The 19115-nt window shown below is 44.2% G+C and overlaps 1 protein-coding gene across 1 annotated transcript; it reads right to left on the bottom strand.

Annotated features, from left to right (window-relative positions):
- Positions 1–4180: 4180 nt before the first annotated feature.
- Positions 4181–18056, bottom strand: REELD1 (reeler domain containing 1). The gene is made up of 6 exons (XM_032332445.1): positions 17670–18056; positions 14295–14517; positions 13077–13245; positions 9412–9719; positions 8827–8890; positions 4181–7994 (listed from the first exon to the last, which is right to left on the bottom strand). Exons 1-6 carry the CDS (start codon positions 17896–17898, stop codon positions 7386–7388), a joined length of 1602 nt encoding a protein of 533 aa, XP_032188336.1. The 5' UTR covers positions 17899–18056; the 3' UTR covers positions 4181–7385.
- Between the last annotated feature and the right edge of the window lie 1059 nt (positions 18057–19115).

The raw sequence follows: 19115 nt of genomic DNA, 5'->3' as shown, positions 1-19115 counted from the left end.
AACAAACATGCAAAAAATCCCTGCTTTTATGGAGTTTATATTCTCTAGAACATAAAACCGCAGTTCCCAGCCATGACAGCATATTCGAAACTCCTGGAAAGCTTTAATGACTATGGACATGGACCCCACTCCCAAGAAGTCAGATTTAATTGGCTTGGGATCCCGATGTCAGTGTTCATAGCTAAAAGATTTGGGTCTAGATGAGAGGAACTCCAAAGGTCTATAGAGAAGTTTCTAGTCTTTCCAATTATGCAATGAGTCAATCTCCCTCCTTATTACTTATTAAAGTTACTTATTAATATTGATGTATTCAAGTTAGACCTTTCCCCTTGCCCCAGGCTGTGGGAGGAAAAGGGGAGACACACAACTTGCTTTTTGTTTCCCCCAAATTTCAGTATGGCTGTATGTCTCATGGCTGTATGTCTCTTAGCTTCCTGCATCAGAAGAAGTCTTTTCTTCTGGAAGCCAAGACTCTACCAGCTCAGGTCCTGAAACCTGGATGCTGGAGATGGGTAGCCTGTGTCTTGCCTCTGCCTTCTGTCACCCTGGGCCACTCATCACTGCCCCCAGTTGTTTCTCTTCTCCTTAAGTTCTGGTTCTTATTGCTTTGTTGCTTGATCCAGAGCTCTTTTTATCTCCACCTCTTACGCAGTTGCCTTCAGTGTTCCTTATGGCTCTAGAAGCTAACAGTGATACCCGAGCTGGAGTCAAGGGCCTCTCCCCCTAGGTCCCTCCCTCTCTAATCTTATGTAGCATCTCTCTCACTCTCCAGTCCTCCTCACCATTCCCGCCCCCTGAGCTGTCACTTCTTCTGTCCAGGCGCCACACTCTGTTTAAGCTTCATCTCCACACCTCTGCCACTGGGGCACGCGACCACAGGAGAGAGGAGGCCGCTTGTCATCAAGCAGGTGGGACCACAAATTGGACATTGTGATCCTCCCCCATCTCCAGCCGGTCTGGAAAGCTCCCCCTCCACAAACACTACAGACAGAGAGCGAAACAGGTTTGCTTGTCTGTTTGTTTTTTAATACTCAGAGGAGCTGATCTGCAGCCCCAGAGGGTCTGGCCAAGTAGGGGCTGAGCTTAATCAGAGGGCTCGGGCTTACATAATGCCCTGCAAATAATAATAATAATAACATAATAGTACTAATGCTTGCGCTACATTTAGAGCTTGAAATGATCAGTGACATTTCCCCTGATGAGGTTAAACAGCCTGGCTCTCAGGGCCGCACATTTGCATAATAAAGATCAGAAGTCACTGCTGACTACATCTCTCCCTGCACAGGCTGCCTCGTGTCCTTGATTCACGGACACCCCATCCTAATGTACTTCCATATGTGGTCCTGTGCAGTGATTCTAATCTTTGGCTTGCATGTGAAATGTCAGCCTTTTTTTTTCCTTTTCTTTCTTCCTTTTTTTTTTTTTTGTCTGAGAGAACAACAAATTATGTTTCTAAATGAGAAGGTACAGCCTGTAATGGATAATATAATCTGAAAATGCAGAGGCAACATCTGTGACCCGTGGTGCTAACCTAGCAAGCTGTTGTAGTCTCTTTTTCCAGCCTATCAGTTGATAGGAAAACATCACTTTAGATATAATAATTAATCATTGGTCGAAATAGATATTCCCATTGGTTCCTTGCCTCTCAGACAACCTTGCCTAGCCTGACTATAAATCAGGAAAATGCATTCTTTAATATCCAGTGGAATGTATTTCCAGGCAACCTCTTTCCTCCATAAAGTAACAAAACACTTGGCAGAGACAGCCCACCGTCAGCTATGGATAAATATCCTCCTGATGTGCCATTTGAAGGAAGGACAAACAAAGACCAGTTCAAGATGGTGGCTACAAACCAGAGAAGCATTTAGTAGTGGCTCTTAGCTGGGTAGTGGGACAATGACAGCCAGCACCTTCACCATGTGGGCCCATGGGTTCCGTTTCCTTTTGTTGGTCTTCTCCCCCTAGCCCAGTGCTGGGGCCTTGTCCCTGCCCAGCAGGTCAGACCTTGGCCCACCATGAGTGGCCATTCCCCACGTCCCACTGTCCTCCTGGTTCTAATGGTAAAGGCAGACTAATCATTCCAGGCATGTTTCTGCTTGATTCCAGGCTTTCTCTGGATCCACTGAAATATTTACAGCACCCAACATGCTCCAAGAAAGCAAATGGTCTGCCAAGTGTGTTGGAGAGGAAAGTGGATTAGAAATCAGAGTAGAAGGAAGGAGTCTGAGGACGGCCCTAGACTAATTTGTTGTTTCACTGTGGGTTCCCGGCAGTCTTGGTCTTCTCCTCACCCCTAAGAAGGAGGTGTTTTCAACGAGTTTTAGCCATGCTTGGTGGTTAAATTTCCGGGGGCAGTTCGTCAAGGTGAAGGGAAAGGGAGTAAGGGGAGGGAAGGAAAGAGGAAAGATACAAGCTTAAGGAGAGTATCCAGCTCTTATTGTTCCAGCTAATTAAGCAAAGGTAAAAGTTCAAGACCACTGCGTCAGATGACCTTTAAAACCATTTCTAATTTTTGAACCCTATGTTTCTCTATCTCATCACTGCCCGCTCCGTCTCTGAATGTGGAAATGATGCAGGAAAGGCTGCTTCATCCTGGGCCCCGCAGGTGCAACTCTTAGCTACTACACCGGCGGTCCCCAGTGGGGACGATTTAGGCCTCCAGGGGACATTGGACGATGTCTGGGGTCACTTCCGGTTGTCAAAGCTGGGGAGGAGGGAGCTACTGTCAGCTAGTGGCTAGAGGCCCGAGATGCTGCTAACCATCATACCATGCACAGGGCAAAGGATTATCCGCCCCAAATGGGGAGCATGTGCAGGCTGAGAATCCTGCATGCCAGACCATCTAAACTGAGCCAAGGGCGCGCATAGGTGAGCCTCTTGGAAAATCTCCGCTCAGCTCTTCTCTGGCCCCACCTCGGATTGGGAGGTCAAGTCTGTTCTCAGCTCCTCCCTGCCGAGAACCTCCGGAGCCTGGGATCTGAGACACAGGACATTTCCCCCGCTGGAGACCGTGGGCCACAGAGCTCTAGCTCGCCTCTGGACAGCGACCTGCCTCTCCCGATGCCCGAGCACCCAAGGGCCCCACATTCAACTTCAGTCCAGACCCAGGCCTGCGGAGAGGAACACGGACCTTGAACTTTTCATTCACTCATTTAGCAAACATTTATTGATTCCTTACTGTGTCTGAAGAACAATTCTAGGTGCTGGGAGAATAGCAATGAGAAAAACAAAGTCTCTGCCCTTAGGAAGCATCCGAGTCTGCCGGAGGCCGAAAGTAAGGACCATAAATATTTTAAAGCGGGAGGGGCAAGGAGAGTGAGAAGAGATGTAATGGCCGGGAGAGCCTCTCTGGTAAGGCAACGCTGGAAGAAAGCTCTGAAGGTTGTGGGTGGCTGAGGGGACCGGGTTCCAGACGGCAGGAACAGCCAGAGCAATGGAACCCAGCAGAGCGTTCAAGGAGCGCGCAGGCCCTCGCAGCGGGGGCGGGGCGCCAGGAAGAAGGTGGGCGGGGCGGGGGCGGGGCTCCCTGTCTGTCAATCACATGTTGACACTTCGCTCTGAGAGCCATGGTAAGCCACTCGACGGCTTTTATAGACCCTTGACCTAAACAGATTTATGTTTCCAAAGCCATAGGCCACCAAGAAAACATCTGACAGGCCTCAGTGGTCCAGGCAGTTCCAGCCCAGTTGTCAACGGAGCAGGGTCTCAAAATGTTCACATTTCCTTTTTGCATGGTTTAGGAATGAAACATCAGACTTCCTTTTACCATAAAGTCCCTCCTGATATTCTAAACCAGAGGTGACTGTCCCTGGTTTTGCAACCCCCTAAGGCCTTCCACCTGCAGGGGGAGCAAAGTTCTTCTGAAGATGCTCTCAAGTTTAATAAAATAAGGAATGTAAATTCATTTCACTTTAAATAAAAGAAATTCCTTGCCACACACCGTTTTGAGAAGAAGGGGTTGGTTGGGGTGAGATGAAATCAAATCACAGAGCCTGTATTCCAGAAGAGCTGGGATCACTGATAAATCCCCAAAGTCCAAGAAAGGGAGAGGGTATGTTTGTAATTTATTCATAAATTGCCAGCCATCTCCAGACAACTTTTCAAATAAAACGTGACACTTGTTTAAATATTTACTGGTTTGTTGACCCATTTTTTTTGTCATTGTTGTTAATTAGAGGTGTTTGTTTGTTTGTTTGTTTGTTTTAAGGAAACAAACATTGTCACAGCAAATTAAAATCCAGACAGCCTCAACAGTGGGATAACTCAGTCAGGCTATAGTCGAGCATTAAGTTGCAAGTTAGCAAAAGTGTTGTATCCAAGGAGAGAAATCAATGAGAAAAATCAGAGATAGCCTCCCAACGTATAAAGGTTGAGGCTCACCCCTACTGTCAATCTGCGGTTATTAACACAATTAATTTGTTTGAAATACAAAGAGTTTTGAAAATATAGTTTTCAGCAATTGTTTTTCTGTTCTTTTCCCTTAAATGTGTATTTAGCCTAAACCCCCTTCTCGAAGAAATGGCTTACCGAGCAGTTCTGTAGCTGTTCCTACAAAACAAAAAAGCTATGTTAAGATGTTGCATTTGAGTCCTTTGCCTTTTTTTTTTTTTTTAAACTGGTAATGGCTTTGTGCTTTAGTAAATGCCTTGAGGTTAACACTTCCTACTGGCTCCCCTCTGGGGCTTCTCTGAAGCCAGGCTTAAAGGACCTTCAAGTTCACAGTAACAGAGAGGTTTTATGTCTCCTGAAGGCAGGTCTATGGACTCCACTGCCCCTGCTGAAGAAGAGTTTCCTCAGAATGTCTCCGCAAAAATGTCTGACCCCCAGCAGGAGTTGTAGCCAGTGGCGACCATGACAACTCGTGCCGGGACCACCTCCATTCACTGGACAGGAGAAGGGGGGCACAGGAGAGAAGCTGTCATGGAAAGGGAATAATATTTTGGGTGATCACAGAGTTTCTCTAAAGGGACTAGATTTAAAGATAGTTTTGCAGCTGCAAGAGCACATTAAGTAGTTAGTCATAACTGGCTAAAGGTTGAACGTGTGTTTACTCTTCCCGACAACTGAAAGCGGTAAAGAATTCTGTTTTTCTCTGATGAGGAAGCAGAGACTCAGAGGTCTGGCTGACTCTTCTGCCACACTTCACAATTTTGCCCCGGGGAGCCGACAAAGACAAAATGCCTGACCCCGAGATTTCCCTCACCCCCTTCGATGCTTTGCGGGGAAGGTGACCCAGGGCTCCTCTTGGGGCTGAACAGCCCCTCCTTTTATACTCAGAGAAGCCCCACGACAGGCCAGCAGTCTAACCAGAGAGGTGGAGAATTAAAGATAGCTTCAAATCCTTTGCCACTTCTCCCATCCAAAAGCCAAATCCACTGCCCTTCCTTTGAAGAAGGAGGGCTAGCTCTTGACTTCCTGTAACCACTGGGAATTGGCAGAAATGAAACCATGTTACTTCCAAGGTTAGGCCTGAAAAGCTCCCCCTACCCTCAACTTTTGGTTTTTTTCTGCTTGGAACACCCCTCTGGGAATGGTGCTATAAGAAGCCATGAAGAGAAGGAAGAAATTGCTGCCCACACCCATGGGGCCCTTGCTGAGCCCCAGTCAGCAGCCCGCACCAACTGCCAGTCACGTGAGCAAGCTGGCTTGAGTGTTCCAGCCCACTGAACAGAACATAGAGCAGAAGAACTGCCCAGCCAAGCCCAGGCAACTCCAAAACTGTGAAAGACGATGAATGGTGGTACTAGTGGCTGTTTTAAACCACTGAGTTGGGGGTGGTTTATTTCACAGGCAATTGTGAAGTAATTTTTTATTGTTGGCCAGAGGAGGACTCTCTACAGGTAGCTGCATCTCAGGGAAAATATCACTGAGGAAGGGAGGAATATGTAGAAGAGATAGCTCTGGCCGCCGATGGAGTATAGTACATTCACTTATTTCCACAGTAATCCTAGAACACTTACATGTGAGAACACACAATTACCTAGGTCTCCATGTTCCTAATGAGGCACTTGACAGAAGCCAGGGGACAGATCCAGGAGGAAACAGTCTTGGAATTAGTGCCCTATGAGCTAAAAGAGGCTGAAAAAACAGCAGGATTTATCTTTTTCCCCATACACCCAGTTTAAAAAAAAAAATGTTTTTGTGGTTAAATTGAGATGTCATGAATGCCCCTCTCTCTTGAACAAGTTACAGAACTTATTCTGCATTAAGTTATTGTGAGAGTTAAATGTGAAAATGTATACAAAGTTCTTAGCACAGTACCTGTGTAAGTTAGGTACTTGATAAATAAACACCCTTTCCATATTTATAGTGGCTTTTCGTTTCCACATTAAAATGTTTTGTGACTCTGTAACTGGTTTACCTCTGAAAAGACAGCCAATTTCTATGTGTCATATTAGATGAACATATTCAAAAGGTATATTCACACCTGTTGTCTTGGCCTCACATAACATCTATGAACACTTGGCTAAGTCAAAGCGATCTTCATAAATCATGAGAGTAGAAAGATCTGGTCTTTGTCCACATGTGGTCTTCCTTTTCTCCCTGAAAAGATGAGTAGAGGCTCTTCTTCAGACTGTGTGGTATCATCATTTTTCCCAGCCTGACCTTTGGCAAAAGGCAGTATGTGTGCTGACTGTTAGGATGCGCAAACCTCCCATCAAGTGTAAATGGATGGGAGGTCCCAGATCCATTTGCACCTGATGAAGAAGCTTGCTTACCCCGCTCTGGTGTTTATGCAGCACATATGCATTCCCCTACAGATGTGTTCCATCAAGCTCTTGAAGACTCTCTTGCTTCAGATTAATTTCCAAGGTGGATTTGCCAGGCTTCTGAGTTTCTAAGAAGACTGAATACCCTTGGATTCACCTAGTCAGTGTTGAAGGCGAGTTTTAAAAATGAAACTTCTTCTGGGGGTGGTTTGGAGAGGTAAACTGAGGGTTCCAGCTCTTTTTCTTGTAAGAGACACAACCTCAATGTTACTTTTGTTCAAAGAGTTAGAAGGGATGAGGCTGACATACTGAGGAGGGACAGAATTTCTATTTCTGCAGGTTCCTTAAGGCAACAGAGGAAGCTTGGCGGCCACAGGAGTCTAGTTAATGAGCGGGTTATACAATATTCATTGTGTTGAGTTTAACTCTTCAAACAGAACGTCTAATTGTGAATAGAAAAAAAGCAGCTAAATTACAGATGTTAAGACAACAAAGCTCGGGAAGAACTCCCTCTGTTGATAAAACTGTCCTTTCCCAGCTTCCTCCACTAACTGCTCACTGAGTGGGGGGCACAGTGAATCCCTGTCCTCATCAGCTATTCTCATTAGCTCTGTTCTGGCTGAGACACTGCAGGGTCTGAGGAGGGCCACTCAGAGGCCTAGGATGACGGTCTGCTCAGAGCACTGTTTTCTCGCTACCCACAGAGGACGTGGTCCAGTTGTAGTCCGCTTCAACCAAAACAAAACTGTTCTCCCTCATCTTCCTGACATGCACTGTCTCACCACTATCGCTCCTGGCAACAGCATCCCCTGCAGGCTCACTGAAGGACACTTCTGTCCGTTTGTGGCAATACTGGTCGTGTAGACAGCGGAGGCCAGCAGCCAGGGCCATGCCCAAGGTGGCGGAAAGGCAAAGCAGGATTCCCAGCTGGGGAGTCCTGAGCTGGATCGCTGAAAGGGCACTGGCTCCTTCTTGCCCAACCTCAGGCCTTGGGTTGGTTTTCCTGGGGTATCCCATTCTGTCCCCACCATGTTCCTCCCCTACTCTGGGCTCTTTGCGCTTTGGCTGAGTTAAGAAGCTGGGAGAAGGCCTCCATGTTTCTGACTGGGCTCCAGCAGCAAGTGACCTGGAAGTGGCAGAGGGGGGGAAGACAGGGGTTGGGGTGGCTGCTCCAGCCCCATTGCCAGTAAGTGCTTCAGACAACCAGAGGTGCTGAGGATAGGTAAAATGGGCAGTAGACAGAGGGGGCCTCATCATGGTCCTATTAGAGGACTCCATCTTGTCCTAGAAAAGGAAAGGGAAAAAAGAGAAGTCAAAAGACCTGGTCTTCTTCCAAGCTGCCACCCAATTTCACACTTAATCTGTGTTTCTTTCGACATCTAACCTGAACTCGTAAAAGATCCCAGGCCGCAGCTGAAAACCCAGGCTGGTGCCTGCTCCTGAAAGAACTCCTAAAATGCTCAAGTAGATAGATATGCCCTTGTGATTGATGGGGATAAGGTGGCTAATGGAAACCCCACAAAGAGAGCATAGAGGCCAGTCACAAGAATAAACCTAGGGTCCTGTAAGAGGCTTCCAGACCAAGATGCATGATTATCATCTCCAAGGGCAGAAAGCTTTGAGTGTCTTTTTATGCTGGGACCCACACAAGATGGCATTTAATCTGTTGTAGGTTCCAATAAATATGAGTAAGAATATTATACCATGTTTTATTTTGTGTTCCTTTTAAGACTTCAAAGGAATAGTAAATCAGTGGGCATGTATATTTTATGTTGTCCATTGATCTAACCTCTGGAACCATACATGGCGTTTCGAGGCCAACGTTATAAAGCAAGGGGTGGAGAGGTGGGGAGACAGGAATTATTAACTGAGGCTAAGTGGGAAAACAAATCACTAAAACTATCAATTTCTACAATTGTCGATAACTTTGGAGACACTGTGTATAACAGAAAGGCTGGTATTGATTGGTAAAAAGATGCTGCATATATATCATACCCTTGCCTCCTTCTCTCAAATTTTGGTTACTAGTCTAATAGCTCTGCTTTCCCAGCCTGGAACTTCCCACACTGGGATCAAAATATCAACCCTATTACCCACAGACAAACATGGTTGTTACCTGTTCATCTCTATCTGAGGGTAGGCAAGTTTCCAATGAATCAAAGCTTGGATCATCCTGGGTCCTAAAGCAAAGGATAGAAGGGTGAAGAGAAGACTATGTATACGGATCAAAAAGCAACATTCCCTACCATTGCTGTATATACTGACAAGATCAGATTTTATTGGAAAGACTCCTGAGTTTAGAGTTAGGAGCTGAAGGGGAAAAAGGGAGGGGTGGGAAGAGACAAGTGAGTACAGCAACAAAGCCTCACTAAAAGCTTTTATTTATTTTATATAAAATATATATTTATATATTATAAATCTATACATCTCTTCTATAAAACATACATTTATATCTGATTTTATATATAATAGCATATCAGAGATCTCACCCTACCCAAGAAAGTACAGTTCCCCCCAGGCGATTTTCATACCCAGCCCTTTTGGCCAGTAGTCCTTCTACGATCAGGGTTTCCTATGCACTTAAGAATAAATACGGTGAGATCTTTTCCTGTCAGATGCCAAGAAGTTCAGACTCCCTCAGCACCCCAGGGTTTGGTCTTATCCCACCCCCACACTGAATGGTCCACCCTTGACCCATTACCTGAGGTGGGTGCTAGAACTGGAAGCAATGCCCTCTGAGAAGAATCTCCTGAGAGCTATGAGTCTCTCCAGCCCATGGATATCCAGGGATGGCTCAAGGATTCTGTTGATGTCCCCTCTGGGTTGCTGGCCATTGCTGACAGCAGTAGCTGTGTGTGAAGATGACTGGAACAGAGTCTCCCCACCCCCAGGAAACTCTGTCGCCCAAAAACTTGCAGGAAAGGGATCTAAGCTGTTACCCTCTGCAGCTCCAGTTGGAGCAACAGCAAAGATGTTTGCATGTTGCTGAGGAAGATCCCTGGGGGGGGTCTGGGAGCTAAACAGAGATCCAAAGACACCGTGAGAGAGTAGAGCATTTTCCTTGTATTGATTAACACAAACAACTATGACACTGGGATAAATACTAGAGACTTTAATGTACCTTTAAAACAAACCATTAAGTTTGGGCTACTCAAAAGTATCAACAAAAGGATGATCTGCGGGGCACCTGGGTGGCTCAGTGGGTTAAGCCTCTGCCTTCGGCTCAGGTCATGATCTCAGGGTCCTGGGATCGAGCCCCACATCCGGCTCTCTGCTCGGCGGGGAGCCTGCTTCCTCCTCTCTCTCTGCCTGCCTCTCTGCCTACTTGTGATCTTTCTCTATCAAATAAATAAAGATCTTAAAAAAAAAAAAAAAAGGATGATCTGCCCAGTAATATAAGCCCCTCACCAAGTGGGAAAGGACTTGTTTTGTAGTATCTCTTTAAAGAGTAAGTCTTTGTCTCTCTGGATTTGTGCGTTTTTAATAGTCACCACTCAGGGAATATAGAAACAACTGTGACCACTCTGTTTTTTCTCACCTCTGCCAAAAATTGCTTCTAGCTAGGAAAAAAAAAACAAAAAAACAGAATCAGAATCCCACAAATCAAAGATTTTTGAAAGCCCTAGATCTTTCCTGCCATATTATTAATAGTAAAAGTCTCCCTGGTAATGATAATGACTTGACCCTCTGCCATGGGCAGAGTCAAGGTCACTGCTCTCCACTGCCCTCCACCATCTCATTTCCCATCCGTGACTGGCCAACATGACAGCCCAGAGCTTTAGAAATAGAAATTAGAAACAGCATAGCAAGCAAGCAAGGACCAGGGAGTCAGGTGACTGGGTTCAGTTCTCCATTCCACTAACTCCTTCTTTGGGGCAAGTCCTCCCAGAACATCAGTTTCTCCTTTTGCAAAATGGGACCAGTAATGGTTCCTATAGCCTAGAGCTTCTGAAGGGTGAAAGAAAATCATTGATGCAGAAGCATGTAGCACACAGCACAGGTGAACATGCAATAAAGGTTTACTGTAATAACGCTTAGGGTGACTATGATGGTATTCACAGAAAAACACATTAGCAGAGGTTTCTCTGGCCAGGGTTCTAACTGGGTTGAAATGCATTTTTTCCCCCTTAGTCCCACTCTTCTCCAAAGCCTTCAACACTCCAAAACACTGAGATTAAAGTGAAAAACAAAGAAGCCTAATGGGCACACAGAATGTGGCAAAAGCTCAACAGTTTTACACTTCTGCCTGAACTCAGAATTCATTCAGACATTCCCTGCAGACTCATCATGTGATGGGCATCACTGTGATCGCTGGGGCGGGGGGGGGGGGGGTGCTGAGGAGGTGGGTACAGAAGAGCTGCATAGTGGCCGTTGTTGTTCCTGAACTCGAAATCCAGGAGGAGAGACTCTCAGATGCCCAGTCTTAGAAATGATGGTGTGATGAGAGCTTTAAATCTAGAACTGAGAAAGCAATTACATTTGTCTCCCAAGAAGTACAGGAGAAAGTTTCACAAAGGAGATATTTGAAACTCCCCTTGAAAGATAAATAGATAAGCAGGAAGAAGAGCCCAGTTTGAGGAAGTGTAAGAAGGCAAAACATGGAGATCATGCCCAATGGGGTTGGGTAGACCCCAAAGTGTCCTGAGGGTTTATTGGGAAATAAGTTTGAAAAGTACAAATGTACTATCTTCCTAATGTGAAAATTCATGATTCATCATTTATTTGCCCACTGCAGTCATTTTTGAATTTTTTTTAAAGATTTGTATTTATTTGACAGAGAGAGAGAGAGAGCACAAGCAGAGGGATCAGCAGGCAGAGGGAGAGGGAGAAGCAGGGGGCCTGATGTAGGACTCGATCCCAGGATACTGGGGTCATGACTTGAGCTGAAGACAGCACCTTAATTGACTGAACCATACAGGTGTCCCAAGAAATCTATTTCACTTTGCTAGATGACCTCCCCTACCCCCGCCACGATGCACATATACACACACACTCCTTTTACCTTTGAGAACCCCTGGGCTTTGTGTAGAGGAATGGGCAGGAAAACAGCCTGGGCCAGGAGGGCAGGAATGTGTGCAACTACATACTGAGGAGTTTACCCTGCAGCTGCTCAGATGGGAGTCTCTTACCTCATGGGGAACAAGGTTCCCAACAGGGTCCCAAGACAGAGAGCAGAGATATGATATCCCTTCCTGACACCTCACCTTTAGTCACATTCTTATTAAAACAAACATGCTTGGGATTAAAATGCAACATTTGCATGACAGAAAAAGACACATGAGACTTCAAACACACGATGGGTTTGCAGGATCTTCTCCAGGCCACACTGTCAGACCCTGAGATCTTGACTCTGCTTTTTGGAGTATCTTGGTGGGAAGGCTGGGTGAGTGGTGCTGGGCAGCAGAGAGAAGATGGTTTGGGGCATGTGCCTGGGTCTGCTAGCCTGAGCCAAGTCGGGCATGAACATGTTGGCCAAGAAAAAAGGACAGAGTCAAGAAAAGTGGAATTGAAAGGATTAAAGATAAGAGCGTCTGTGCAGGTGGCCTCTATGAGTGCATCCGTTCGGAGCACTTAGCTAGAAATCAGTAATGGAAATGAGTTCCCGATCCCCAGCAATTTTCAGGTGACCACTGTATTCTGTAGCTGTATTCTCACTATGTTCTCTTGTTTTGTTGCAGAAGTTCATGGGCCAAAGGAGTCTTGGGTTGATGTGGCGAACCAGGGAAAAATTCCATTGCTGCCCAAGCAGCCTCTCATTCCTGATTCCCTTCTCCAACCCAGGCTGCAAAGAGCCATCTACCTACCATGGAAAGTAACAATGAAAGCTTGAAGAGTTTTTATGTACAAAGAAGAAAAGATTCTCTCTTTCTTGCACTCCTCGTGGAGCTCCAGGGGTCTGAAGAACCCCAAGGAGATGCCGTGACCACTGGTAAGTGTGGGAGTGGAGGGAGGTGGGTGCTGTTGTTTGGCTTTGTGGCAGGATTCAACTGTCCAGCCCAAGGCCCCCCATAATCTGTGAGGCTGCAGTGGACAAACAGCAGCAGCAAGCATGCCCTCCTGCCCTTGGCCATGAGCTGCTGTGGCCACCCAAGGCAAGTGTTCAGTGCCTGAGTTGCAGGAACTGGAACTGGCTGTAGTACCTTCTAAGTGAAAATCACATTTTTCCCAGTTTAAGTATTCGGAAAGCAGTTATAAAAATGTGATTAACCTGGGAGGCTCAGTCAGTTAAACGTCTGCCTTCGGCTCAGGTCATGATCCCAGGGTCCTGGGATGGAGTCCCACATCAGGCTCCCTGCTCAGTGGGGAGCTGCCTCCCCCTCTCTTTCCCATAAGCTGCCAGACAGGCTCTTGAGTCCTACGGCAAGCAGTACCTGGTGTGGAGCTCTCAGTTGCCTCCCGACTCCAGCCAGAGCTTGGCATGGGTGAGCCGAGCTGCTCGTGATGGTCAGTGTGGGCTCCAAGGTGTGTCTGTTGAGACACAGCAGACGATTCGATCCTCTCCCAGTAAACGAAATATGACTGGACAACTGACAGACTGTGGAAAAAGAAAGCAAAATGATGCGAGGGTTTGGTTTCCCTTAAATAACACCTGAAGAAGAACAGAAGTCTATGTGAACAGAAAAACTGAAGAGATGATTGTATTGCCCTTTGTGTGACTCCACTCTCTTCAGAAACAAAAACTCAATAGCGGCAAATAATTAAAACAGGGAAAGATATGTCTAAATTCCCCTCCTGAATAAATACAGTCATAAGAAAACCTCATTTAGACTAAAAGGTGTCTTCTTGAACTGTTTAGTCTCAAAAGGTTCCATCTTTAACTTTATTATTAGCCATTACTGGTATACTGTTAATTGAATTACTCTGTTAATTGAAAATTTCATAATTCTGTTGTACAATGGTACAGCTCTATTTTAATTGTCGATTCCATTGAAAATCAGAGATAAATTGTTGGTACTCTAACTAATATTCTGAATACTTAATGGCTTTCTTTAGTAAAAATCCCTTTCACAAACATCATCTCATTTATCCTCCCCCAAATTTCACTGAAGTAGGGATTATCGGCTGGAATCATTTTTCCCTGTTTAAATAATCAGAAGGCAGTTATAAGAATCTGATTAACTTAGGGGTTCCTGGGCGGCTCAGTCAGTTAAGTCATCGGCCATCTGGTAGACCACAAGCCAAGGCGCAGAGAACACAGCGGCTTTCCCTGGGCCTGAGTAAGTGTCCACTTATCCGTCTGCCTCAGTCCCTGTCTTTCTCAGTTTTCCCTATTCTCCCACACGTTCTTCTTTTTACTCTGGTCCAAATTTCCTGGAGAGGTTGGCCAAGATGCATCTGTGCCCAGAAAGGAGGGGGAAATCACATGCCCCCACGCTGTGGATAATGGCAGAGAGGGGAGCTGGGGGCAACTTCCTTTTTGGTTACCCTCCGCACTGACTGTCTAGTTGGGAGAGTCTTCATGACCCTATCCTTGTCATGAGGTGGCTGGAGGTAGGGGCTGAAGCATGAAGGAAGGGAGAGCAGAAGCTCCTTCTCTTCGGAGGGTAAGGCTCCATTACCAAGAAGAACTCCCCTCACTCTTACAGGAATGTGATGTCCCCCACAGGCTGGGCAGGGGCCTTCCACTCGAAGGACAGGTTTCTCTTCCGGGACTTGTCAGAGTGGGTGACGGTGTCAGCCTCTTGAGAACAAGCCATTGCTTTGGAATGAGGAGGCATGGAAACAAAAGTGCCAGCTATTTGATGGTCAGACACTCTTCGAGCCTGAAGTAGAAATCCCATGAAATCTCGACTGCTCCTCACAGTCACTGCAACAGAAAATATCTGAGGTGAGCCCTCTTGATGTGGTTCCATTTGCTGATTTTATACGGGTATTTTCAAAACTAAAAGCTTAAGACCAGCCCCCCAAAAGTAAACACTTCATTAGGGGGAAAAATAGTTGAAGTGCTACTTCATACCCAAAGTAAATTCCATTTAGATCAAAGTTATGTCAAAATGAAAAAAAAAAAAAAGGTTCCTAAAAACCTAGGAAAAATGTGGTTTTTAAAAAATATTGTAGTTTGGAATGCCTTTCTAAGAAAAACCCAATTGCCATAAAGAAAAAGATGATGTAAAAAAAATTGTGAATATCAAAGAAATCAAAAGACAAATTATAAACCAAGAAAAGTATTTGTAAAGATACAAAACAGGCAAATATACAAAGAGTAATGGTGAATCAATAAAAATATGACCAAATCCCAAGTTATCAAAGGGCACAGATAGAAAATAAAATAAAATAAAATAAAATAAAGTCAATCATGATTTATTAAGGACGGCACTTGTGATCAGCACTGAGTGTTATATGTAAGTGATGAATCACTAAATTCTATACCTGAAACCAATTTTACCATATGGTAACTAACTAGAATTTAAATAAAGATTTGAAATTAAAAAATCATGATTTAAAGAACAATCATGAGACATTATTGAGATACCTATCTTTTCAACAAATTTTAAAATGTAGAATTATAACCAGTATTGATAGCACTGTGGAAAAACCAGGACAGTCATTCACTAGCGCTAGAACAATAAACCATGCAACTTTTTGAGAAGGTAACATAATAATGTTTTCCATATTTAAAATGTAGTTACCTCTGATACATGCTACAACATGGAAGGAACTGCAAGACATTACGCGTAAGTTTCAGTAAGTGAAATCAGCTTAAGTGTAAGTGGATATAAGATGACATACTGCACAATTCCACTTACATGAGGTACCTAGGGCAGGTAAATTATCACAAAGACAGGAAGATTATAAAGATTACCAGGATCTGAGGGGAGAGATGGATGGAGATTATTGTTTAATGGGTATAGAGCTTCTGCTTAAGATAATGAAAAAATTCTGAAAATGAATAATGGTGATGGGGTACAACATTGTGAATGTCCTTAATGTCACTGAACTGTATACTTCAATTAGAATGGCAAATTTTATGTTTTATATATATATATATATATATATATATATATATATATATTTTTTTTTTTTTTTTTTTTTTAAAACATACCAAAAAAGCCCAGAAATGCAGTTTCCCTTTGATCTAGCAATTTCACTTGCAGGGATTTCTTTCTTTTTTTCTTTTCTTTCTTTTTTTAAAGATTTTATTTATTTATTTGACAGAGAGAGTCAGCGAGAGGGGGAACACAAGCAGAAGTAGTGGGAGAGGGAGAAGCAGGCCTCCCTACTGATCAGAGAGACTGAGGTGGGTCTCGATCCCAGGACCCTGAGATCATGACCTGAGCCAAAGGCAGACGCTTAATGACTGAGCCACCCAGACGCCCCTGCAGAAATTTTTCTTACAGACATAAATAATACGGCAAACTCATTTGTAATGAAATGAGTAGCAAAAACCAGGGTCATAACTTCATAGGCTTGCTCAGTGCAGCTTAGAGTCTGTGATCATTTTATTTTCCATGCATTTGAACTCTTAGTAGTAAACATTTGTCCAGGTATTTAGTTATTATTTAAAACTGGACATTGTGCTAGGCATTGAGCATACATCCATGAACGGGGTAACATGGTCCTTACCTTCAAGGAGCTCACAGATTAGTGGGATCCCAGGAAAAAAAAAAAAAAAAAAGAAAGAAAGAAAGAAAAGAAAAAGAAAGAAAGAAAAGAAAAGAAAAAACAGTGTAATCCCAGCATAATAAAGTAATAATTGACCCTCACTGGATCTAGGAAGTGCTCTCTTATATATGTGTCCTAGTTCCAACCACAGTCCAATTTGCTTCCCTCAGGTCTTTTATTAGAATTCGGGTGTCACACAGGGGCACTTGGGTGGCTCAGTTGGTTAAGCAACTGCCTTTGGCTCAGGTCATGATCCTGGAGTCCCAGGATTGAGCCCCACATCAGGCTCCCTGCTCAGTGGGGAGTCTGCTTCTCCCTCTGACCTCTCCCTTCTCATGCTCTCTCTCTCATTCTCTCTGTCTCAGATAAGTTAAAAAAAAAATTGGGTGTCATATTTTGGGTCATTTTTACAGCCTTTTCTCCCTAATACAGTGCTTTGATTTTTACCATTTTCATTCCCTTAGCCACAGAACACAGGAGTGCCAACATATTAATCCCTTCATGCTGGGGTGCCTGGCTGCATACTGTGGCGATTGGAGCCTCCAGGAAAGTTGCCTCCAGTTTTGAGCAGCCCCTCACATACACCCCAGCACGCTCTACACATATTATCCTTTCCTCGCTGAATTGTGACATGACAAAGTTTGGGAATCTCTGTTGGAATAGCCTGAATTTCAGTTCGGAGAGTATATTGCTATGGGGGTCAATATATTGCTCACAAAATTTTTCCCCATACTTACCAACAGAACAGAATGATTGGGCAAAACAGTACTTCCAGAGTAAATTTTATTTTGATTTATCACCTCTAATCACCATCAAAAGAATCAGCACAGTCCAAAGGGGGTCGAGCCAACATCGCTGATGTGTTTGAATTTACTCACAGCTGTGTAGACTCAGCTACCACCTTTGGCACCTGGAGTTCTCTCTGCTTTTGTAGGCATCCAAACTAAAATTGTAGGAAATACTTTTCACTCTGCAAATAACTTTAGTTTTAAATAATGAGAAGCAAAAGCCTGTTTCTCTCTCTCTCTCTCTCTCTCTCTCTCTCACACACACACACACACACACATACTATATATGAAGTTTGTTTAGGGTGATTACATTTTTATCTTACAAGTAGGACAGATTACCTTTCTTATAATAATGCTATTTGTGCCTTCCTGTAAAAAGGAATATCAATATAGAGATTAGTTATGTGGTTCTCATGATACAAATATTTCATAACTTATCTTTGACTAAATAACTGCTTCTTAGGATTAAGTCAAACATTGGCAGAGGAAACTCCTGCTTGGGACAAACACAGCTACGGATCGGTCACTAGGGTCCCGTGGGGTCTTGCAAAGCCTCTCCCGTACGTACCTGGAACCGTGTCACCCGGTGAGTAGGAAGATCTACCGGTGTGAATGGTGACGTGGTGGGTCTGTGGGTCCTGAGGCTGGGCTTGAATGTGTTTGGGCTGCAGGTCCTCACAGGCCCCTGAGCCGGCACCATGGGAAAAGGCAGCTGAGCAGGAAGCCAGGCAGAGGGCTGCCCAAGCCCAGCCTCCAAGGACAGCCAAGACCCTCATCTTGACCTTTTCCTGTGTCATGAGAAACAACAGCTTCAATCCAGATGCTATTTCAGAAAATGATATGACGTCCTTTTGAATGTGACCGATCTGAATATACACTGCCTTTAAACCCAAGATACCGTTAGTGCCACCTCCCCAGATTGCAAGGGCTCAAGGTCAAGATCAAAAGGATGTGCCAGGCTGTAGGAAGTGTTTCAATTTCTAAACAATTTTTCTTTTAAATACCTCTCTTCTTATAGTTTCCTCATTAGACCAGACGGCTTCTTCTTAAAGAGGATTTAATTAAGTCAAAGAAATAAGACCAGAAAAAAATTTGTATCCTAATGTGAACTCTTTACAAGCTGTCTGATATCCAAGGGCAGTGTGAGCTATAATACATTATTGGTTAAGTTGAGACACCCAATATTCCAATATGGTCAGGGAGCAAGGCATATGGTGGCTTGGATTAGTGTCTTATTGCTACAGTTGCAAAGTAGAGGGTTGAATGGTACAGAATTTCTCCCAACTATGAATTAATTACTTAGAAGCAACTGTTAAATTTGCAACACTCTGGTATCTTCTTGTCCCTCCTCCTACTGACTTGTTTAGTTATTTCACTAGTTTTTCACAGAGAAGATGGGCAGAGGGAGTTACACCTAAGCTCATCCACTGTGCACCTTATTAAATTTACTGGGGTGGGGGGGGTAGGGTGTTAGCTCAGGAATAGAATTAAATGATTGGATAAAATAATATTTAGGGAATACGTTTCACTTTTGTTTGCTAGCTCTAATGCCATGGACAGAAAGAACTGAAGTTGACTGTGTAAGGAAGTTCTCAGATGAGAATAATGGGAGAGATAGCAAACATGACAGTGAAAGGTCTCTGAATAAACATTTAGGACTGTCAAGCATGTTTCAAAAGGAGTTGTTTGTTTTTATATTTTTATATACACAGGAATTATTCAAGTTCAGCTAGTATGTTGATCTAAGGAACGATGCAAGGCAACAGCCCTCCTCTCTAATAAGCTAGTTATGAAAGATAAAAATAAAATACTTTCAATGTAGCAAAAGTAGCTATAAAAACAGTGGGCTAAGGAGATAATCCAAACAACCAAGTAACCCAATGTCATCTACCCCCTTTCTGTCTTCACCCACCACCCTGCCTCTTACATGGACCAGACACAAAGAGACAGGATGGTGACCTATAATTCCAGTCTTTTGGACTTGTCTTAAGAGTCCTTTAGACAATAACTTTCT

Source organism: Mustela erminea, chromosome 2, assembly GCF_009829155.1.
Source record: "Mustela erminea isolate mMusErm1 chromosome 2, mMusErm1.Pri, whole genome shotgun sequence".
Taxonomy (NCBI): domain Eukaryota; kingdom Metazoa; phylum Chordata; class Mammalia; order Carnivora; family Mustelidae; genus Mustela; species Mustela erminea.
This window is presented reverse-complemented; position numbering and strand designations above follow the sequence as displayed.

What these genes read in the sequence shown, in the direction of transcription:
- REELD1 (XM_032332445.1), bottom strand. Translation starts at nt 17,898, where the DNA reads ATGACACAGGAAAAGGTCAAGATGAGGGTCTTGGCTGTCCTTGGAGGC. An exon ending in ACCGGGTGACACGGTTCCAG is followed by an intron (nt 14,518 to 17,669) that starts GTACGTACGGGA and finishes TTTCTGTTGCAG; the next exon opens with TGACTGTGAGGAGCAGTCGA. An exon ending in AGAGCTCCACACCAGGTACT is followed by an intron (nt 9,720 to 13,076) that starts GCTTGCCGTAGG and finishes TTTAGCTCCCAG; the next exon opens with ACCCCCCCCAGGGATCTTCC.